The sequence below is a fragment of the Equus przewalskii genome, chromosome 2 (genome assembly GCF_037783145.1).
Source record: "Equus przewalskii isolate Varuska chromosome 2, EquPr2, whole genome shotgun sequence".
In the NCBI taxonomy this organism is placed as follows: domain Eukaryota; kingdom Metazoa; phylum Chordata; class Mammalia; order Perissodactyla; family Equidae; genus Equus; species Equus przewalskii.
The window spans coordinates 83,025,261-83,045,004 of NC_091832.1; the positions used below are offsets into that span (position 1 = coordinate 83,025,261).

Consider the following 19,744-nt stretch of genomic DNA (forward strand, 5'->3'; position numbering starts at 1 on the left):
ATCACTTAGAAAAGTTCTGGCAAATAGTAAGTACTAAATAAATATTTGTTGTTGTTGTTGTTTGCAGCCCTCAATGAATATCTGTTGGCCTGTTGGCTGCATATTGAGAGTCTAATCTGTACTAAGCACTTTACTGTATTTTTTACATTTATATCATTTAATCCTTAATATAACACTATGAGGTGGGTACTATTATCCACATTTTACAGGAGAGAAAATGGAAACTTAGAGAGGTTAAATAACCTGCCCTGGACGACATAGCTTATAAGTGGTATGCATTCAGCATTTGAACGTGGTCTGTTTGAGTTCAAAACCCATGCTGCTTCCACCATACCATTTAGCTTTCACAAAGGTACTTTCCAGTCTTTTCTGCCTAAGCAAGTCATGGAGCATTCCTTGAACTTATTGGACTGACTGCATCAAACTATTATTCACGTGTCCAGGTACATTTGCCCTGCTTCCTATATTAGGAATATATTCTTCAAGGTCAGAAACATTGAGACCTAATACTACTGTGTACATAGTTGATGATTATTGAATGCACAAATGAACGAATGCTATCATTGTTTCTTACAAGGTCATTGTAAAGGACTACTAGTGGTATCCTCATCAAATTAAAAAAAGGAAATTAATACTGGATAATGATTATATTTCCTTGTTTATGATTTATTAATTGACTACAGTCCTGCAGAGCATATAAAAATTAAAGATCCATTTTCTTAGGGATTAAAAAAATATCACAATGAACATATATTCTCTTATGAATTTGAGAGATTTTCTTCATCCTTTTAGCCTGGAAGTTAAGAATACTGACTATTGTGGGGGTACTGAAGTAATCTTTATATATCTTTGCTTCCTTCTCTCCCCTCACACATACTGTAGCATTTATTCATTCACCAAATTTAGGGATCTAACAGTGAAGAAGATAGACAAGTTCCTTGCTCTCATGGTACTTGTAATTTAGAGGGAGGAGACAGGCATAAACAAGTAAACAAATAAAATAATTACAGATAGTGATAACATCTGGCATTTAGTAGTTTCCCACGATGAGGGAGTTATTGGTGATTGGGAAGTGAACCTCTGTGCTAGATGTACAGGAAGAGCCATGGTAGAGGGGTGCCTTGCAAAGGGGTGCATGCACACGTTTTTTGAAAAGGGTACACACATGTGTTTCTTATGTTTAGTTAGTCCCTGGTTTAATTGTCTCATGCTTGGATGCAACATACGGCTTTTACTTTGTTGTTTAGCTACCTAGGTTCAAAGAGACTGTCAACAACAATGCTCCTCCTATGGCAAAAGTAATAGCATCAAGCCATTTTCACAGGTGCTATGTTTCTTTTTTCCTCCTTTCTACTTCCCAGGATGAAGTGGAGCCTAGAATCAAAACAGCATTAGCTTTCCTCTATACCTGTAAAAGATTAGCTTTAGTCATCAAGGATGATGCAAGCAGGAAAAAAAATGCAAGAAAACAGAGATGAAGCCAAAAAGGACAATTTCTGATCGTAATAGCTGGTTTCTGTTTCATATCACTGAGCAAGATGAGAAAGTTTTGCAGGGTTTTATAGGAACCATTTCCACAGTACTAAAGGATGACCTCACCCTCAATGCCCTTGCCAGGTGCTTAGCCCCACTGTGAAAGCATAAGGTTGATTTTCAACATGAAACAAGCCAGAAGTTTGGAATGACATTTTCAGGTGACAGTTGTGGTTGTATTGCCTGTAATTAGCACCTCTTAACCCTCAAACTTTCCCATGCCTTTTCAGGCTGTGGAAGCTCAAATCCGAAGTTTTGGACAGACGCCTTCTCAACTACTCATAGAGCCCCATCCTCCCAGAGGTTCTGCCATGCAAGTGGTAAGTGCTGCTTTCACTCTTCTCATTTCTTGCCTCTCTTTGAGACCATGCTTGACATTCATCACAGTCTTTTATTGTACTTGAGATTCTCTACCACATCTGGGCCTGTTCTTATGCAATGTTTGTTAACCTGCTAACAACCAGCAAATATTATTGCATGCTATCTTGGAGTCTTTGGGAAGTAAACATTGCTCCAGTGCTCTAGTATTTCATCACTTCACGTTTTATGTTGCAGAATTAAAAGGTCCTTAATTGCCACATATCCTCACTGTAGGATCAAGACTCCAGACACAAGATTGATAAGTTTTCTGGTTTGATCCTACGAGTTTCTAGATTAGTTTTGCTGTTGTGTTTATTCTTTACATCCCAATATGTTTTTCAATTTGCAAATTTTAAAACTAATCTTAGGGGCTGGCCCCAGGGCCTGATGGTTAAGTTTGGCATGCTCTGCTTGGGCAGCCCGGCGTTCATAGGCTCAGATCCTGGGCGCAGACCTATACCACTCATCAGCCATGCTCTGGCGGCGTCCCACATACAAGATAGAGAAAGACTGGGACAGATGTTAGCTTATGGTGAATCTTCCTCAGGAAAAAACAAAGAAAAAGAAACTAATCTTAATGCATAGGATATTGTTACTAAGGATCAGGGAGCTCAGGGAGAAAAAAATGATTTGGTATACCAAACCACTCAAAGCTTGGTGGTAGAAAACGGTGATCTCTATTTCTCGTGAAGTTCTGAGGGTTAGATGGGCATTTCTTCTACTCTTTTCACTTTTGCTCCCTCATGCATTGCTGTGGGTGAGTTGAAATGGCCTGACCTCTCTTTCTATGTGGTCTTTCATCATCAAAGAAGTTAGCCCAGGCCACTCCCATGGTAGGAGCAGTGTTCCAAGAGAATACTTCTACAAGACTTCTTGAAGCTTGCTTTTGAACTCATACAACATCATTGAGGCCATATTCTTTTAGTCAAAGCAAGTCAGAGGCCAGCCCAGAATCATGAGTAGGGAAATAAACCTGAGCTGCAAAATAATGTGGTTGTTCTTCTTTAATAGTTCCTGAAATTTCAGAGGGGAAATTCTTCAATGATAAAAGACAATTCAGTACAGTAACAAATATTGAATTGCATGATAAAAATCATTTCTTTGAAGAACAAACTATAGGTATTATATTTTTTTCTTGAATTGTCCCTCAATAAAGCATTGCTCATTACTGTTTTAAATTAAGAATAGGGAGTATAAAATCTGTTTCCATAAATATAATGAATAATTTAAGATAGATTCTAATTCCATGCTGTTACTTAGAGATGGTAGAATTTTGACAGATACTGAGAAGGAGAGAGTAACAGCCAAGAGGCCAAAAGATAGAGATGTAGCCATTTCTATGTCTGGCTGTTTTTCTCTCTCTCTCTCTCTTTTTCTCTCTCTCTTCCCATCTCACCTTTTTCTTTGTGTCTTTTTCCTTTTTGCTCTCTGTCATCTTCTTTCCTCTTCCAAGCCTTTTTCGCCTTCTTTCTCTAGTTATATGAATTGGCTGTCATAATAAACTACAAGCATTTAAAAAATTATTTGCATCTCCTTTTCCCCTAAGTGTTTTTAAACAGGTAAAATCAATTTAAATGAACATAAAGGGTAACCTTAGTGAGCAGGAGACTACACAAAAAGTGAATATTTAGCAAGAACAATGGAAGATAATGCCATAAAATTGTAAGAATGATTTATGTTTGGGCTTTGGAATTAGTTTTAGTAATAGCTTGTTGATGAGACCCAGGCTGTTGTGTGCTGGCTAATGGAACCACCTCCACTGCTCCATTGACTTTCTACCTGGGTCACTGCACAGCCTTGGTCACTGAGGCAAAGAGGGAATTCCTCCTGCCAAGCCTCTCTCCATGGCAAAAGGATTATTGGTTCATCCAGGCAGATCAGCTTTACTATCTGTAGGGTGAGAAGGCTGGGAAGGCACATGTTCATAGGAGGGGAGACTGTCTTTCCTATTATCTTTTTCCTCTGAACTGGATACTTGAACTCCTTTTCAGACTTGTGCAAATTGTGTTTTTCATCTTACACATATGTGGTTGGGAAAGAAAGGTGTGTTAGAAAGAAACCAGAGTTGTCAACAAGTGTACACTTAATCTGGGAAAAGTGAATGCAATTTGGCTAGCGATTTCCTACTTCTACCTCAGACTTGGGTTGCAGAGGTACTCAGGATTAGATGAGGGTTTGTTTCTCTTATCCCTGTTTTACCAGTTGTCTTTCTCATCTACAGCTGGTGCCATCACTGTGGACTATCCCAATATACTGGGGTGTGCTTCTTGTTATTTCTAGCGCTCCTTATTCCATATCTATTAGCTAAAGAAATGATGGAGCTCCCAAGAGAGTTTCCTGCTACTTGCCTGCATTGGGAGCTCTAGTCAAGATGGAGTGTGTAGGAACAAACTAGGGACAGCTTGTTGTAAGAATCAGTGGGCAGTTCTGGATTGGTCTCTGCAGCTTTCTGTGGAAGGTGGCTTGTCCTTGCCATGTGGCTAAGAGTTGGCCCACTAGAGTCACTATGTAAACAAGACATTCTTCCTGCGCATGAGAGATTTTTCTAGGTTTTTTTTAAGGGTATAAACATTGGAATTATTCAATTTGAGTCTAATGGTATTTACAATATGAGCTGTTAAGCTCAGAAATATGTATCAACTTCCTTTCAGTGAGACTTTATAATGTATGTTGTACTATGACTTTCTCAGAGTTTATAAATTGACTTTAGTAAATATTATTTAAAAAATACTACATAATTGAAAAATAAGGTTTGGTACTGTGAAATGACTTTCATTTCCTTTTCCCAAGACTCCTTCAAAGCTAACTTATAGGATATTTTGGTTTTTGTTTCTCATCTTTACCCAATTTCACAGAATTCCTTAAAACTGTATAAAACGTTCTTTATGTGACACAGATTACTTATTGACATCTGAAATTTTAAAAATCAAAGGCCCAAATGTTTATTAATTATTTTTACTACCATTCAGATGAGTTCCCCCATCAACCATCAGTGCACTCCACCACACACACACACACACAAAAATACAGCAGAAATTAAAGCCACTTCGTGCTGCGTTAAGTGCATGAGCCATAATATACACCAGGTGTAGTAATTAGCAGGCACACGAAGGCTGCCTATTTGTCTGGTTTTGCTGCTGTTGCTGTATCCCCCTGTGTTTTCACACCATCAGATAGTTGGATTTAATTGAGGCCACATCAGATGAGGCATTACTGACACCTTTAATTGAATGAGCATCCAGGGAGGATTAACTCATAATATTGATTGGCTTTTAGCCACTTGCTCAGAAGGGTGTCTGGGTAGCTTATTAGTTGCCTTTATTTACACCTTTATGCAAAGAGTGCAAATAGGAATTCTTACTGCAATATGTTTTTCTAAGTACTCTTAATAACTTTTTTAAAAGGACTGATAATAAAAATGCAAATGTATTTAATTTTTTATTAGCAATTCTGAATAAATACGTGTTAAATATATGTGCCTACACATTTACATATACCTGGTGTTTTGAAATATAGCAGTAGGAAAGCAGCCAGAAGCACTTTATCAAAGTGTTTCAATTCTGAATGATACTAATCAGCTATTAGAAAATAGACATGGTAGAAGAGAATTGCTGAAAATGTACAGTTCAATTACTGTAAGATAGCATACTACCACAAAGTATAAATAAAGCTCATAAATCAGAGTGGTGTTATGTATGTCATGGATTATGACATATGGGTTACAGGAATGTTCTAAATCCTTAGTAGTCTTCAAGATTTATTTTGTTGCTAGTTATTAGAACAGACAGTGTTTTGTTTAACATTTTCAGTTACTTTCTGCTTTTCAAAGGAGAAATCAAGTCTTGAGCTTTAGTTTTTTTTTTTAACCGAGAAGGAGGAGGGGCAACCAGGTATTTTTCTTTATCCTTAGCTACAGCAGGAAGTAGTGGCATTTGTATTATAATAGGGCAGTGTTTATGTCTTGGTACACTATATAAATATATTGTTTTTACAAGTACATTTAATTATGCATTGCTTTGAAACACCTTTATAATTAAGTTTGTATATTACATTCATAAGTTATTTCTTTACTGTAATAATACATGCATGCTGTATAACTATTGTTTATAAATATATTTGTTTTAATTATCTCTTTATTTAGTTGTCAAAATCTTCATTTTAACACAACTTTTGATGCTTCTTAGAGATTACTTTGGTTGCTCTTGTGCCTATTACCTGTTCTCATTCTTTCTTTTTTTTTGTATTTGACACAAAATAGCAATTAGAATGGTTTAATGTGATCCCCAATCCTTTCCTATGTAGAATCTAAACCAAGTCATTCTTTTGGTTCTTCATAGGAAGTTCTTCATGGAGTAGGGAAGAGAGCTAATAAAATTTATGGATTTTTAAAGTGTTTCGGTTAATGTATTCTACTTCTATCACCCAAAAATTCAAATGACATTATATGAAAAACAGGCAAATCCTAGTTGCTGTTTCTTTAAGCCTTTCTGCTCACTGTGCTCTCACTTGCAACTTCTGTTAACATGATCTTCCTCTTCTTTTCCTACGCCCTCTCTCTTGTCTTTCTTTGTCTTTTCCTTCTTGTATATTTGGGTCTTGTCATGCCCACTCAACAGTATCTCCTCCTGCAGAGTCCGTTGATGTTCACAGACCAAGCCCAGCAGGATGTTATCATGGTCCTAAAGTTCCCCTCCAACTCCCCTGTCACTCACGTGGCAGCCAACACCCAGCCTGGTTTGGCGACTCCTGCTGTGATCACAGTCACTGCTAACAGGCTATTTGCTGTGAACAAGTGGCACAACTTTCCTGGTAAGTAAAGAAGTATCATGATAAGGCATAGTAACTGCTGAACACTGTGTAAAGATACTATAATATCCACTTAACTATATCTCAACATTTAAGGTTTTAAATTTTCTAGCATTAGTCTGAATCAAAATATTTAATAGTTTGACAGGCTTAAAGAAGTCCCATCTGAGGCATATAATACAAATATTAAAACATAAACCATTCTTTGACATCTGGTGGTTTCTCTTTATTCCTTGGAGATAAATATTTCTGGTGTAATATTTTAATATAATGATATTCTATATTGTGTCCATAAATAGTATATATTTATTTATCAAATGTTCGCCTTTCTTCCATTTCCTTTCACCAATAAACACTTCTGATTGTCTACTATGTGCCTTTCTATGCATGACATGGTAGTGTCTCTTGTGGTTGATAGAAAAAAGAACGTAAAATACACAGCCAAAATACTGCAAACCCCTAAGTACATTCTTTTCTTCCATTAAGTGCTGAATAGTTATGGTAACTAACAGCAAGAGACTGAACGAACCATTAGAATCATAAACCATCAAAGTCTGAGGAGACAGGAGAGCATCTAGTCCAGCCCTCGTTTTACCAGTGAAGATACTGAGCCCCAGGGAGCTTGCCTCATTCGGTATCACATATGGCCAGTCAGTGGCAGAGCCAGGTTCGAACCCAAGTTTTCTGTCTAGCATTTTATGGTCACCCCTCTGTGAATTATTACCTCTCATTAGAACAGGAATGTTGGGATCTGGATTTAGCACTGTTCTTTTTGGCCACTAGTTAGAAATTCTTTTCTTAAGAAGGAAAAAATCTTTTAAAGTACTGGAGATTATAGGATTTTTTCCCAAGCCATTGTTTTAAGTAGGAAATTTTAAAAGATAGATTTTAATAGTCTGTTAACTTGTCATTAAATCTGTAAAGTGTGCATAAAGGATTGCTCATTATAATACCTGAAATGGTTGCAAAATTATAAATTCTTGAACAAGAGCCTCATGCCAAATTAAATGCAAGGGCTTTTAGAATGGAACAGAATTGAATTGGACATTCAAACAAAAACGTGATGCCCTGACTACACTCAATAAGGTACTTATCATGTAGAATCTGTGGTTGGTATCAGAATTTATTAAATATAGCCATTTTCCTGGCCATTGGAAATGAAACGAATTCCCACATTTGAGTAGAGAAAAGATTTCAGATGAAGTAGAGAAGATAAAAATTGAGCCAGGTATATAAAGTCTCTATTATTAGGTCCTTTAATTCAAATGAACTTACTTAACAGAGGTAAATGTGTATGCAAATGACATATTATGGGACTAAAGGTTATAATTTGATTAACAAATGTGATTTTTGGATTCTCTAAATACCACTCGTTAGAAGAAAAACATGCTGGTGGTGTGTTCTATCAGACACACTAGAGGCCTTACCTACTCTGTGCACAGTTACCCTGAGAGCTTGGCAAAAGCACCAGTGTGCATGGCATCAGGGCCACCACAAATGGTTCTTATCCTAGATGGCTGTTTGTGGCAACTCTGAGAACTTCTTCAGTTTAAACAGAGTGACAGCATACGTGAGGAAAGACAGGCCTTTTCAGCTGCTAGAAAGCCCTGACCACTCTCCGCCCCCTATCTTTAGTTTAGCCTCCAGCTCAGCAGGAACTGAGCTAGCTCAACCAAAGGGCTAGGAGGTCTCCAGCTGATGTTCAAGTTGTTAGGCACGCTCCCTAACACTGATTACTGAGCTCCTGACACTCCCCTTTTGAACAACCCATTTCCCTGACTAGAAGGCTTGCTTCCTTTAGTACTTGGTTGTCAGGTATTCTTTCCCTAATTCCAGTTTTTCTATGGATAGATAAAGTGATTTAGGGGCAGTGTCCCTCTGCTAGAGTACCACTTTTGGTACATCCAACTGTTCCCAGCTCAAGCTCCCCTTTCTGTGAGGTAAGAGCTTGGGAGACTACATATGTTTTGCCAATTCTTTGCCTGTAATTCTCCCCAGTGAGCCTTCTTTGTGTCTGGACCTTGTGTCACTAGTGGTTTTTGTCTCCATCCTCTGGCTTTACAGTATGACACAGCAACTCTTCACCAGATAAACACAGAGAATGGTAACAAATGTTAATACATGGGTGGTTAACTTCCTATAATGTGATCTCCAATTCTGTTCTACACCTACACCTAAAAGTATTAAGCATGCATTTTATTAAATCTGTGCCTCATTTCAGATATATTTACATAAATCTGATCTTTCATCCTATCTTGTGCTACCTTTACCTGTCAGTATGCCTTGATTTTAAACAAATGTCAAAAGTCCCTAGCCGTTTTTTTCCAATGAATATCAAATTTCATGTTACACTAATCTTTTTTCTTTTTTTAACTTAGATTCTGGTTCTTCTCGGAGAATCTGTGATTTCCATAGCTTGTTCATTAGACAACCAGCTCCGGTCTTTTCTTTCAGTAGTTTCTCAGTCCTGATTTAGGAAAAAAAAATCATCTTTATCCTTTCTTCTCATTCAAAGGACCTTGCAATACTTCTGAAAAAATAATAGCAGCTAATGCTTATAGACCATTTTCCAGGTTCTAAGTACTGTTTTCATCACTTTACACTTATTAACTCATTGAATCCCCTCAACAACTTAAGGATGCAGGTTCTATATTTAGGTTGAACCATATGAAATTGCCATTTTTATAGGTCAAAATGTCAGGTACTGATAATTTTGTGTGGTTCAACCTAACCGATCTAACCCATTTCACAGATCAGGAAACTGAAACACAGAGGCTACAAAGCTTGCCCAAGGTCACATAGGCAGTCAGTGGCAGAACTGGGATTTGGGGCATGACCACAAGATAGCTAACCTCCTAAACCTCTTTCACTGACAGTTTGGTTTTAATCTTTCTATGATCCCAGACTCTCAGAAGTAGACAAAAATTCTCAAGGTGTTAGTGTTGAGCAAGTGGCACTGTTGGATAAATCAGAGGCTGTGGTGCACTTTCCTTGATCGTTCCCTGTCTGTGGCCTGTGATTTCTTGACTGGCAGAGCCAGTAAAGAGCAAAGATAATACCTTCAGTAAAAAAGAGTGAGTCGTAGGGCTTTACCTCTTCAGCTACGTTTATGTCTTACACATACTCAGCCATAATTTTCAGTGCTAATATTGTGCTTACTCAGGTATTTTATTAGGATCAATGATCTTCCACACGTCCTTGAAAAGTTGGTATTTACTAACAGGGGAAATGATGACATAATAAATTTAAAACTAATCTAATGAACTCATTATACCCCATTTCTATTTTTGGCCCCTCCAAGTCAGAAAGATTTCTTAAAATCTGATGGTATTAAGCAGAGCTCTAATACCAGTACCGACCAAGCAGTACTTTAAATGCTTATGCGTCTATAAACGTCAGATACTGACCAGGATGAATGGCTGAGTCATTTGGGGAAAGTAATTTGGAAAACGACCCAGAATTTAACTATCAGAATTACAAAGCTGAAAAGGTCATCTGTTCCAGAACCCTACATTTTGGGGTTTATGATTTGCCTGAGGTTGCACAGCTAGCCAGTGGCAGCTCCTGTTCCCTAGTACACTTCCTCTCTACCTAAGGTCTTTCTACCTTTCACAGGGAAACAGCCAACAAAACCTCTTTTTGGTTACAAAAGAAGTGTGCCTGAATCTTTAGAACCATTTTGAGAATTGAACAAACTATTCTTAGTATGGATTGATTTTTGTTACTCAGAGTATTTTTAAATTGAAACCATGGAAATATTAAATATTAATAAAACTTTTTTAAAAAGCCTCAATCAAATCTTTAAGAAAGTCTTTCAGCCAAATGCATTTAACTAAAACATTTATCTGCAGATAGCTTTCTTTATTTTTATTCAAACTTTCAAATGATCGATTTTAAGTGATGGATGAAACATTAAATGTTCCCTGACTTAGAGCTTTCCCTTTCTCCATCATAAATTGACATTTTTGTGTATCCTTTGTCCTGCAGCATTCAAAACTGCCTTTTTAAGAAGTAACAAAAAAATAGTATTTGCTACAGTCAGCAGATGGTTGTCACATTTTGTTTTCAGCGCGCTTTACCACTTAATTTTGTTTTGTTGCAGCATCAGAGGTTGCCAGTCAAGCATCTGCTATAGCTTATGGCCTAGGACTGGAGCCACTGCTGATGGCACATGTTCAGAACAGCACTAATCTAAAATAAATGTTTAATAAGCTAGCCATAAAAGCACCTGGATTTTTTTTCTTTAAATTTCACAAAACTGTGTGAGATTTGGAGGTTGGAGACAATTCTGCATAAGATTTAACTTACGTATTTTTATGTAGTTTAGTATATGAAAAATAATCCTTTTTTTTTTGTCTTTTGTGAATTTTAGCTCATCAAGGTGCTGCACAAGACCAGCCATACCAGCTGCCAGTGGAAATCGATCCTCTCATAGGTCTGTCACTTCCTTCTCTCTTTGCGATTCATTAAGCTCTGTATGGTGGCCCTGAAGTGTAGATTACAGTTGTTTTTCACTTGCTGGTTGCTGGGAATGGAATTTTCCTGATAAACCATTTGCATGCAAATTGGAATGCAATGAGCTGTGGCTATGCTGGTATTTCATCAACTCCCCCTCGTTGGTTTGCCTAATTTGAACAGGCCTAGGACGCGTGTCACTGAAAATTAATATGGATGCTGTAATAATGTGTGATTGAGAATGCGCATGAAGTACTGTCAGGATAATATTGGATCTTTTCATCACTCAGACTTGTTGATGAGCAGGAGCGAGGCACGTTATGATGAATTGGTGCACCGGTAATGTGATGGAGCTCCTTTGCTAGGGAAATTTTCATAATAACAGTGGGGTTCTTAGCAGCACTATGTTGTGAAAAATAAAACTGTAGTGCCAGGGTTTCATCATTAAAGGAGATCAATCCTTTCTTCCTGGACCCTCTGTTCGGTCTGAGGGGATTAATGTGCAATTGCAGAGCAGTTTCGAAGTTGAAATATATTGCCCAGCCAATGGCAGTGTTAAGATATTTGTATTCATTTTCCTAGGGTCCTACAGCCCAATAAATTGCCATTGGAGGTTAAATTTGTTCAGGGGGGAAGAAAGGGAGGAGACCAGAAAGAGTCGTCTGCAGCAGATGACTTAGAATATTTAATTGCTGTTATGCTTTTTCAGTAGGTTAGTTGAAATCTCTAGTTTAGTGTTTTTCATCCTTATGGGTGGGAATTTCAAATGTGACTTCACTAAGAATGTTAAACCTTGATATTGAAGATACTATTCAAACTTTTAAAATAAAAAACTTAATTGCCTAGCTGCAGGGGTATGCCACTAGCATGGATGTTTGGCTTGTAATTTTGTCAAATTTCCCTGGCACAAATAAATTTGTTAGAATTTTTTAAAGTTTTTAAATAAAGCATATGAATAAGCTAATTTATTATTTTAAAATTTAGAGTGTTCCCTATGTGTCTGTCATCTTTTGTCTTTAAAACCAGTGTTTCAATAGAGCGCTAAATGGCTCCATTTGCAGATGAACTATCAAGATGAACTCAAAAAACCTTAAGCTCAAAACTAATTCATTTACCATTTCCCCAAATATAAGCAGAAATCTAAGAAGTAACTATATGAAAAATAAATACTACTTTGGTTCCTAAATCTTCTTTTGCTTTGAATAGATACGAAAAATTCTCATTTGGTTAAAGTTTTAAAAGTCAGGAAAATAATGACACCCATTTGCTGTTATTTAAAGCATTATTTCTGAAGTCTAGACTCATTGTTTGCCTTAAAACTTGACAATGAATATCCTATAGTATGAAGTCTAATTAAATAATTCAGCAATTGTAACCCTTTAGAACAGGCATGGATAAACTTTTTTTTGTAAAAGGCCAGATATTAAATATTTTAGGCTTTGTGGGCCATAGGGTCTCAGACACAACTACTTAACTCTACTGTTATAGCACAAAAACAGCCATAGACAATATATAAACAAATGAGCATTGCTGTGTTCCAGTAACACTTTATATGCAACACCAGGCACAGGCCAGATTTGGCCTGTGGGCCAGTTTTCTTCCATGCTCTAAATCACTGGTCATTAGACTGTTTGCTCCTTTATCCCCTAAAATAATTGTTTAAAACCATGTACCTTCTCACACATTTTTAAGTTGACATCTGAAAGTTTTTATCACACGTTTAAAACAATTGCAAAGGTTATAATTTCTAGCATAGTGTATAAAATTTTAAATATATCCAGTGAAATCTAAATATTAAAGTGAATTGATATTCAACATTTTCTATTTTTAGAAAATGCATTAAAAAACTCTAAGTGGAAAATTTTACATTATTCCTTTGTCATCTTGAATTTATATTTTCATTTTACTTCCCCTACGCAATTTTTATTTTAACTTTTGAAATTAATTACCCTATTATACTTTTCAGCAATAAAAATATGTATGGAAAATTAAACATATGTATATAAATTTAAATGTTAAAATTTCCTATGATCACAAAGCTCAAATTTTTTAAAAAATCTGCATTGTTATCATTACAGATATTATTAATATACTCTATTAAAATTATAAATTTTAATAAACATTAAACATAAAAACAAACATTTATGGAAGAACATCTTTAATGAAATTGATGAGGCATTTCCTCCTCAATTACCTATGTATTCATGGACGTACATTGTTTATTGCTGAAGGAGACAGGATTTGTCAACAGTTCTATCCTAGTTTTTTTTTTGTTTTTTATGGATGGAAGCTCTGAGGAAAATTACTCACATAAGAAAAGAGATAGGAAAGAGTTTTGTTTTAACAATGTCACTCAAATTGTTGAACTCTTTCTCTGAGTTATGTGACAAAATTTATATAGTGATCTATTATTAAGAATTATTATTATGGTCTATCATCAAATGATCATTTTAACAATCTATCATCAAAACTTATTTTTAATGATCTATCAATTGACGGCATGATTAGATCCTCCCTCCATTTTATTGAAAGCAATGAATTGGAAACCACCTGCCCTGCAGAATGATTTGATACCTTAAGCATTCACTTTTCAGCATCACATCAGTATTTTGAATTGTCCTTTTATTTGGCTCTCAAGAGATTTTTATACCCTGAGGGAAAGCACCATAGTAAGATTCTGGATAGGCAAGAAATATGCCTTTTTTAAATCTAGTGGAAGAAGAGGATGCGAAAGGGGAGATAAGAAAGGAAAACTCACAGGAGAATTCTCAGGCAAATCTATTTCAGGCAAGAGAACATATGAAAGTTGAAGAACTAGAAATTGGTTCCTTTAAAACCATCTGTGCCTGTGTATCCCTTGGGAAATCTTATATTCCCAGGGGTGTGCATGCCCCAGTTTGAAGACTACTTATCTAGACAAATATACCTAATTTTCATTAAATAAAAATACTTTTAGTACTGAATCTCAGGAGGTTTACTAGAGAAAACTGAGATAAAGGAAAGGCAGTTGTGAGACAGGTTATATAGATTAGACGGATGGATGGATAGGAGGAGGTTTGAAATGTTAAATTACAAGTAAGCACTTACTTGGCAAATAGTTCATCTGAATGCTGCAGGGGCATCAGGCCTTACCTATGGGCACTTTGTGGTCACTCAACTCAAAATTATGCACACGCCCAGATCTGTCAAGCTCGGTTCTCCCAAGAGATCATGCCAACAAAAAAGACCAGTGAAAGTTAATATCAGAGGAGCAAAAGTCATGTAAACACTGACAAAAATAAACATTTTTACAATTTTCATGTGGAATGAAGTACTAGAAAGAGCTACCTACTTGTTTTTAATTGCTAGGTTTCTTGGAATTAAAACTAAATTGCATTACATAGCTTCACTGAAGGTGGGATACTAGTGTCTCTGTAATACACTATGATACCCGTCAAAGCTTTTCTCATCTGCCAGCAACTTCCCTTTGTGTGGAAGGAGGGAGGAAGTGATCTTCAACTAGAATTCTGCCTTGTGTACCATGGCTGTCACTTACTAACCCATCAATCCCTCAAAAGTATATGAAACCTAATATCAAACAATTATCTAATAATCTTCTATGGTTAAGTTGTATAATCAGACACTAGCAGAATTTTGCAGTATTTCACATGTATGTGTACGTGTTTGCTATGTTGCGTACCCCATAAGGGCAGGGGATTTTTTTTTTTATTAAGATTATGATAGTTTACAACCTTGTGAAATTTCAGTTGTACATTATTGTCAGTCATGTTGTAGGTGCACCACTTCACCCTTTGTGCCCACCCCCGCACCACCCCCCCTTTCCCCTGGTAACCAACCACCAATCAGTTCTCTTTGTCTACATGTTTAACTTCCACTTATGAGTGGAGTCATACAGAGTTCATCTTTCTCTGGCTTGTTTCACTTAACATAATACCCTCAAGATCCATCCATGTTGTTGTGAATGGGACTATTTTATCCTTTTTATGGCTGAGTAGTATTCCATTGTGTATATATACCACATCCTCTTTATCCAGTCATCAGTTGATGGGCACTTAGGTTGCTTCACCATCTTGGCTATTGTAAATAATGCTGCAATGAACATAGGGGTGCATGGGACTTTTGGAATTGCTGATTTCAAGTTCTTTGGATAGATACCCAGTAGTGGGATGGCTGGGTCATATGGTATTTCTATTTTTAATTTTTTGAGAAATCTCCATACTGTTTTCCATTGTGGCTGCACCAGTTTGCATTCCAACCAACAGTGTGTGAGGGTACCTTTTTCTCCACAACCTCTCCAACATTTGTCACTTTTTGTTTTGTTTATTTTTGCCATTCTAACAGGTGTAAGGTGATATCTTAGTGTAGTTTTGATTTGCATTTCCCTGATTATTAGTGATGATGAGCATCTTTTCATGTGTCTATTGGCCATCCGTATATCTTCTTTGGAGAAATGTCTGTTCATGTCCGAGGGCAGGGGATTTTTTATTTCTCTGTAACCCCAGTGGTTCCCAGCACAGAAGTGGAGAGTAGTTTGAACACTTTTTTCTTCTGTATTACTTTCTAAGCCTTGTATTAAATTGGCCACATTAACTTGGTTATTACATACAATGAATATAATATAGATATTTTTCTATTTTTCAATTTTATCAATAATGCATCAAGTTGTTTTGTTTTGTTTTTCAAAAAAACTGAAGACTATGGTACAAAGAAGCTAATACTCAGATGCAGAAATTTGTTCTGATTTCTGGTACAATCAAGTTCCTTTCATATAAGAACCATCATTTGTATTAGAAAGTTAGTGGTCAAATAACCCTTAGATCTCTAGAAACAAAGCTTTCCATTTGGTTGGCCTCATAATGCCAAAAAAGGCATCTCAGTGAAAATTCCTTTTCTGATAATGACATACTTGATAGTATATTTCTAGAGGATTATTACTCTCCCCATGTGCTTGACGTCGGTCTGTGTCTGACCTTGTGCCTTGTGACAAACCCCGTCTCAGGTGCTCTGTAGCTCTTTGAAAGCACACTGCCAGACTGTCTTGTTTTATTGCTTACATAAGGAGTAAGAAAGTGGCAGTGTGCTGTGCTTTGACTATTTCAATTACAAGTATCTTTAATAAATAGTCATTCTACCCTTTCCTTACATGCAAGTGCAGCTGTAAACAGGGCAAATGGGAGTTAACATCTAGTCAAATTAAAGACCTGTTAAAGCCAAAGTATTACAAGATGCTACAATATTTCAAATATATGGCATTTAAATTCTAATATCTCTTCCTTGTGACAAAAAGTTAAAGGTAATAGATTGTCACAACATGAATCCGTTCTCATGACAATAGATGTAATGAGATTGTCAGAAACACAAACCTAACTGTGATGCAATCTGGAGATTGTAATCTAGTTTGGTCCTGCCCAAGAGCTAGAAAGCATGTTCTGAGAATTGTATACTATTTTTAAATTGTAGTGTGTTATTATTTCTTTCCTCTAGGCAAAATTTCTTACTGAGATGTTGGATTTAGCTACTCACATTCTTCCAACTATTGGATGTGTTTTCCTATTTGGTTTATCAAATATTATTACATTTAAAATTAAAGATCAAATATTCTCATCCTGGAATGTGTCACCTCTCCTCCCTCACCCCCAACCCCCAGTATGATAAACTATAGGATTTCTTTGCGCATGTGGGTTTAATAGGCTTTTTTTCTTCCTCTATTCTCACAGCCAGCAATACAGGAATGCACAGGAGGCAAATTACTGACCTTTTAGACCAAAGCATTCAAGTCCATTCCCAGTGCTTTGTCATCACTTCAGACAACCGCTATATTCTCGTCTGCGGCTTCTGGGATAAGAGTTTCCGAGTGTATTCTACAGACACAGGTAACTTACTTTCTTCATCAGTGAACTAGTGTTTACTTCAATAGCACTGAGAGTCTTAGAATGCTTTCTCATCTTCTTCCTTCCCAAAATTACAGAATTCTAAAATTCGTAAAATAAGGAAAAGACAATTTTCCTCTTTAAAGTAATAATCTACTATATAGTCCACTAGTAAGTTAACTTCAGCATGTTTTTAGGAGGGAGTTTTTATATTAGGTTTGTCTCCCAAGCTTTGTGCTTACAGAATGAATGATTCATTTTCCGAGCATTTCCTGGTATGTAAATACCATATGCACGTGTATGTGCATGATCTTATGGCACATGTACATACATTTGGGTGTATTTTCTCACTTTTGTATTATTTAAAGGGCTTTTTCCTTACTAGAAATTCTCATTAAGTAAATTTCTTCGGAGTAGATATCTTGCCTCCACCCAGTTCTGCTTATAATCTTGCTGAAAGCTACAGTCATGAAGAAAAGTAGCTGACGACTGATTTTATGTGTGACAGGAGTTCTTGTTAAAAGATAAAAGTTTAAGTCTATATATTCATTTGCATGCATCTCTCTAAAGGACAAATCAAACTCAACTCAGTATTATTACAGGAGATCCAATCCAGTAAGTGTTTATAAATTTTTGCATGTAAGAAATTGAGAGACATTGAAAAACTTAATGAAGTCTAAAGTATTTTAGAAACTGTTAGAGGATGAAATAAACTTAGTAAATGTGTAGTTAAATATTTAAAATAATTAAAATTAGATATTAATGCATTGGACCTTGATAGATACTGTGGAATGAGATATTTCAACTAAAACAAGGATCTACAAATATCTTGATTAAATGTTGTGGGAATAAGAAATTCTTTTTAATTGAAGTTTCTAGTTAATTGTTTTATAGTAAATCTTCTTTGTCTTGTTAATGATCTTTCTAAAATGTGTGAGTCCATGCTCCTGCCTTACTCAGTATACTGTGTTGAAAAATTAATTCCTAGGTATTCAAAGAGTTTGTCCTGGGTATACTTTGATGATCATATTGTAACATAGCTATGAGAGAATAGGGAAAAATAGTTGAATATGTACTGTTCATAGAATAAACCCTAGAAGTTATTTTTAGGCATGATCTCATTTTATTTTTGTTTTATGGAATTAATGATCTAGTTTTCTTATAAATTTGCATCTTTATTCTGTAGGTCCAGAAAGAAAACATCATCATTCAAGTCTTTCTGTGTAATTGGGCTTTTACTTAGATGTTTAGGTCTATGAGGCTGATTACTGTAGAACGTAAAACTCCTCTAGAATTCTTTAAAAATGCAATGGGGATCTATAAGTTTCCCTAAAATATATTTATTATTATAATGAATTTTCTCTGAATCAGATTTAAATTTTAACCTTTTCTTTCACTGTGATGGTAATGACAGCCTTAGCATTATTTTACCACAAATTGTGCTTCCTTTTTGTGTAAGCTGTGAAGTTAAAATTATTACATCAACTCACAAGATTTTCTTAAACATTCTTTTGGATTGTATGTTGTTTTCTTACACATTTTAAAAAATTATTTTTAAATTCACATGCAGTAAAACTCATTATTTTTGGTTTCTAACTCTGTTAGTTTGGGCATTGTAGACAGTTGCGTAACCCCCACCACAATGAAGACGCAGAGCAGCTCTGTCACCCTGAAAAGTCCCTGTGCTGCCCCTTTGTAGTCCACTTCTCCCCCACCTCTAACTCTTTCACCCACATTTTCCTCATCTCTATTATTTTGTTTTTTCCAGAATGTCTTAAAGCGAAATCATATATGATGTCAATCTTTGGTTTTGACATTTGAGGTTTCTTGAGTTCATTGACATTCCATAACATTTTAAAAAGGCATTCAATATTAATATTTGTAAAGTAAAGCTAACCTCACTTTATATAATGCTAATAATTAAAATAATTCTTATATTCACACAGTTCTTTAGAATTTACTAAACTCTTTCACATACATGTTATTGTTTCAGCTTCACAGTAATTCTGTCAGACAGAACAGATGTCCTTATCCCCATTTTTCAGAAGATGAAACTGAGGTTTAGAAAGGTTAAGTAACTTGTTGAAATTTGTGTAGGTAATGGTGATAGAACTAGATGTTGGAGCCAACTCTTCTGACTTCAAATGTGTAGCATTCTTTGTGCTTATGCCATGTCATCTCATACAGGTGTTATGATCAATCTGTCAATTATCAGTTAATTTTGAAAACACTATAATTTACAATACTAAGTTCCTACTACGTCTGCCATGTTACTTTAGACTTAATGAACTTGATAATATTCCTTTTTCTCTTTCCACTTTACTGTCTTTTAAAATGTGTGTGCCTATGTATGTAAAACATTTTCATAATAAGTAGCCTTACGTTAAACTTCATTTCGGTGGGACTGACTTAGCTTGTACATTAAAAATATTTACACTTGCCAGAAAAGTTGTGAAAAAAAATCTCAAATGATAGTCCGAGTATCTTTCTTAATATCTTACATACAAACAAACTCTCATGCTAGTTTTATTTAAAAGAACTTCATTAGGGTAAATATGTGTTTGTGTTTTTATGACAATAAGAATATTAAATATTTTCTCTTAAGTTTGGCAGAGAAGCAAGGGAAAAATTGTATGATCAATAATATATAATGGCAAAGCTATCACAAGTGTTGAATTCAATTATATTTTAGCACATAAGCCAAAAAAAATCCTTCTCTT

At 35.7% G+C, this 19,744-nt stretch overlaps 1 protein-coding gene across 5 annotated transcripts in view; it reads left to right on the forward strand.

Annotated features, from left to right (window-relative positions):
* LRBA (LPS responsive beige-like anchor protein) overlaps nucleotides 1–19,744 on the forward strand; it is a 706,265-nt gene that overhangs the window by 652,914 nt on the left and 33,607 nt on the right. For 3 of the 5 annotated variants that reach the window (XM_070611607.1, XM_070611606.1, XM_070611605.1), the window contains exons 49-52: nucleotides 1,764–1,853; nucleotides 6,510–6,702; nucleotides 11,072–11,134; nucleotides 16,872–17,027. In XM_070611607.1, coding sequence (XP_070467708.1) covers nucleotides 1,764–1,853; nucleotides 6,510–6,702; nucleotides 11,072–11,134; nucleotides 16,872–17,027 — 502 coding nt within the window. The remainder of the gene's footprint in view (nucleotides 1–1,763; nucleotides 1,854–6,509; nucleotides 6,703–11,071; nucleotides 11,135–16,871; nucleotides 17,028–19,744) is intronic. The other 2 variants (XM_070611608.1, XM_008526384.2) reach the window with 1 other exon arrangement.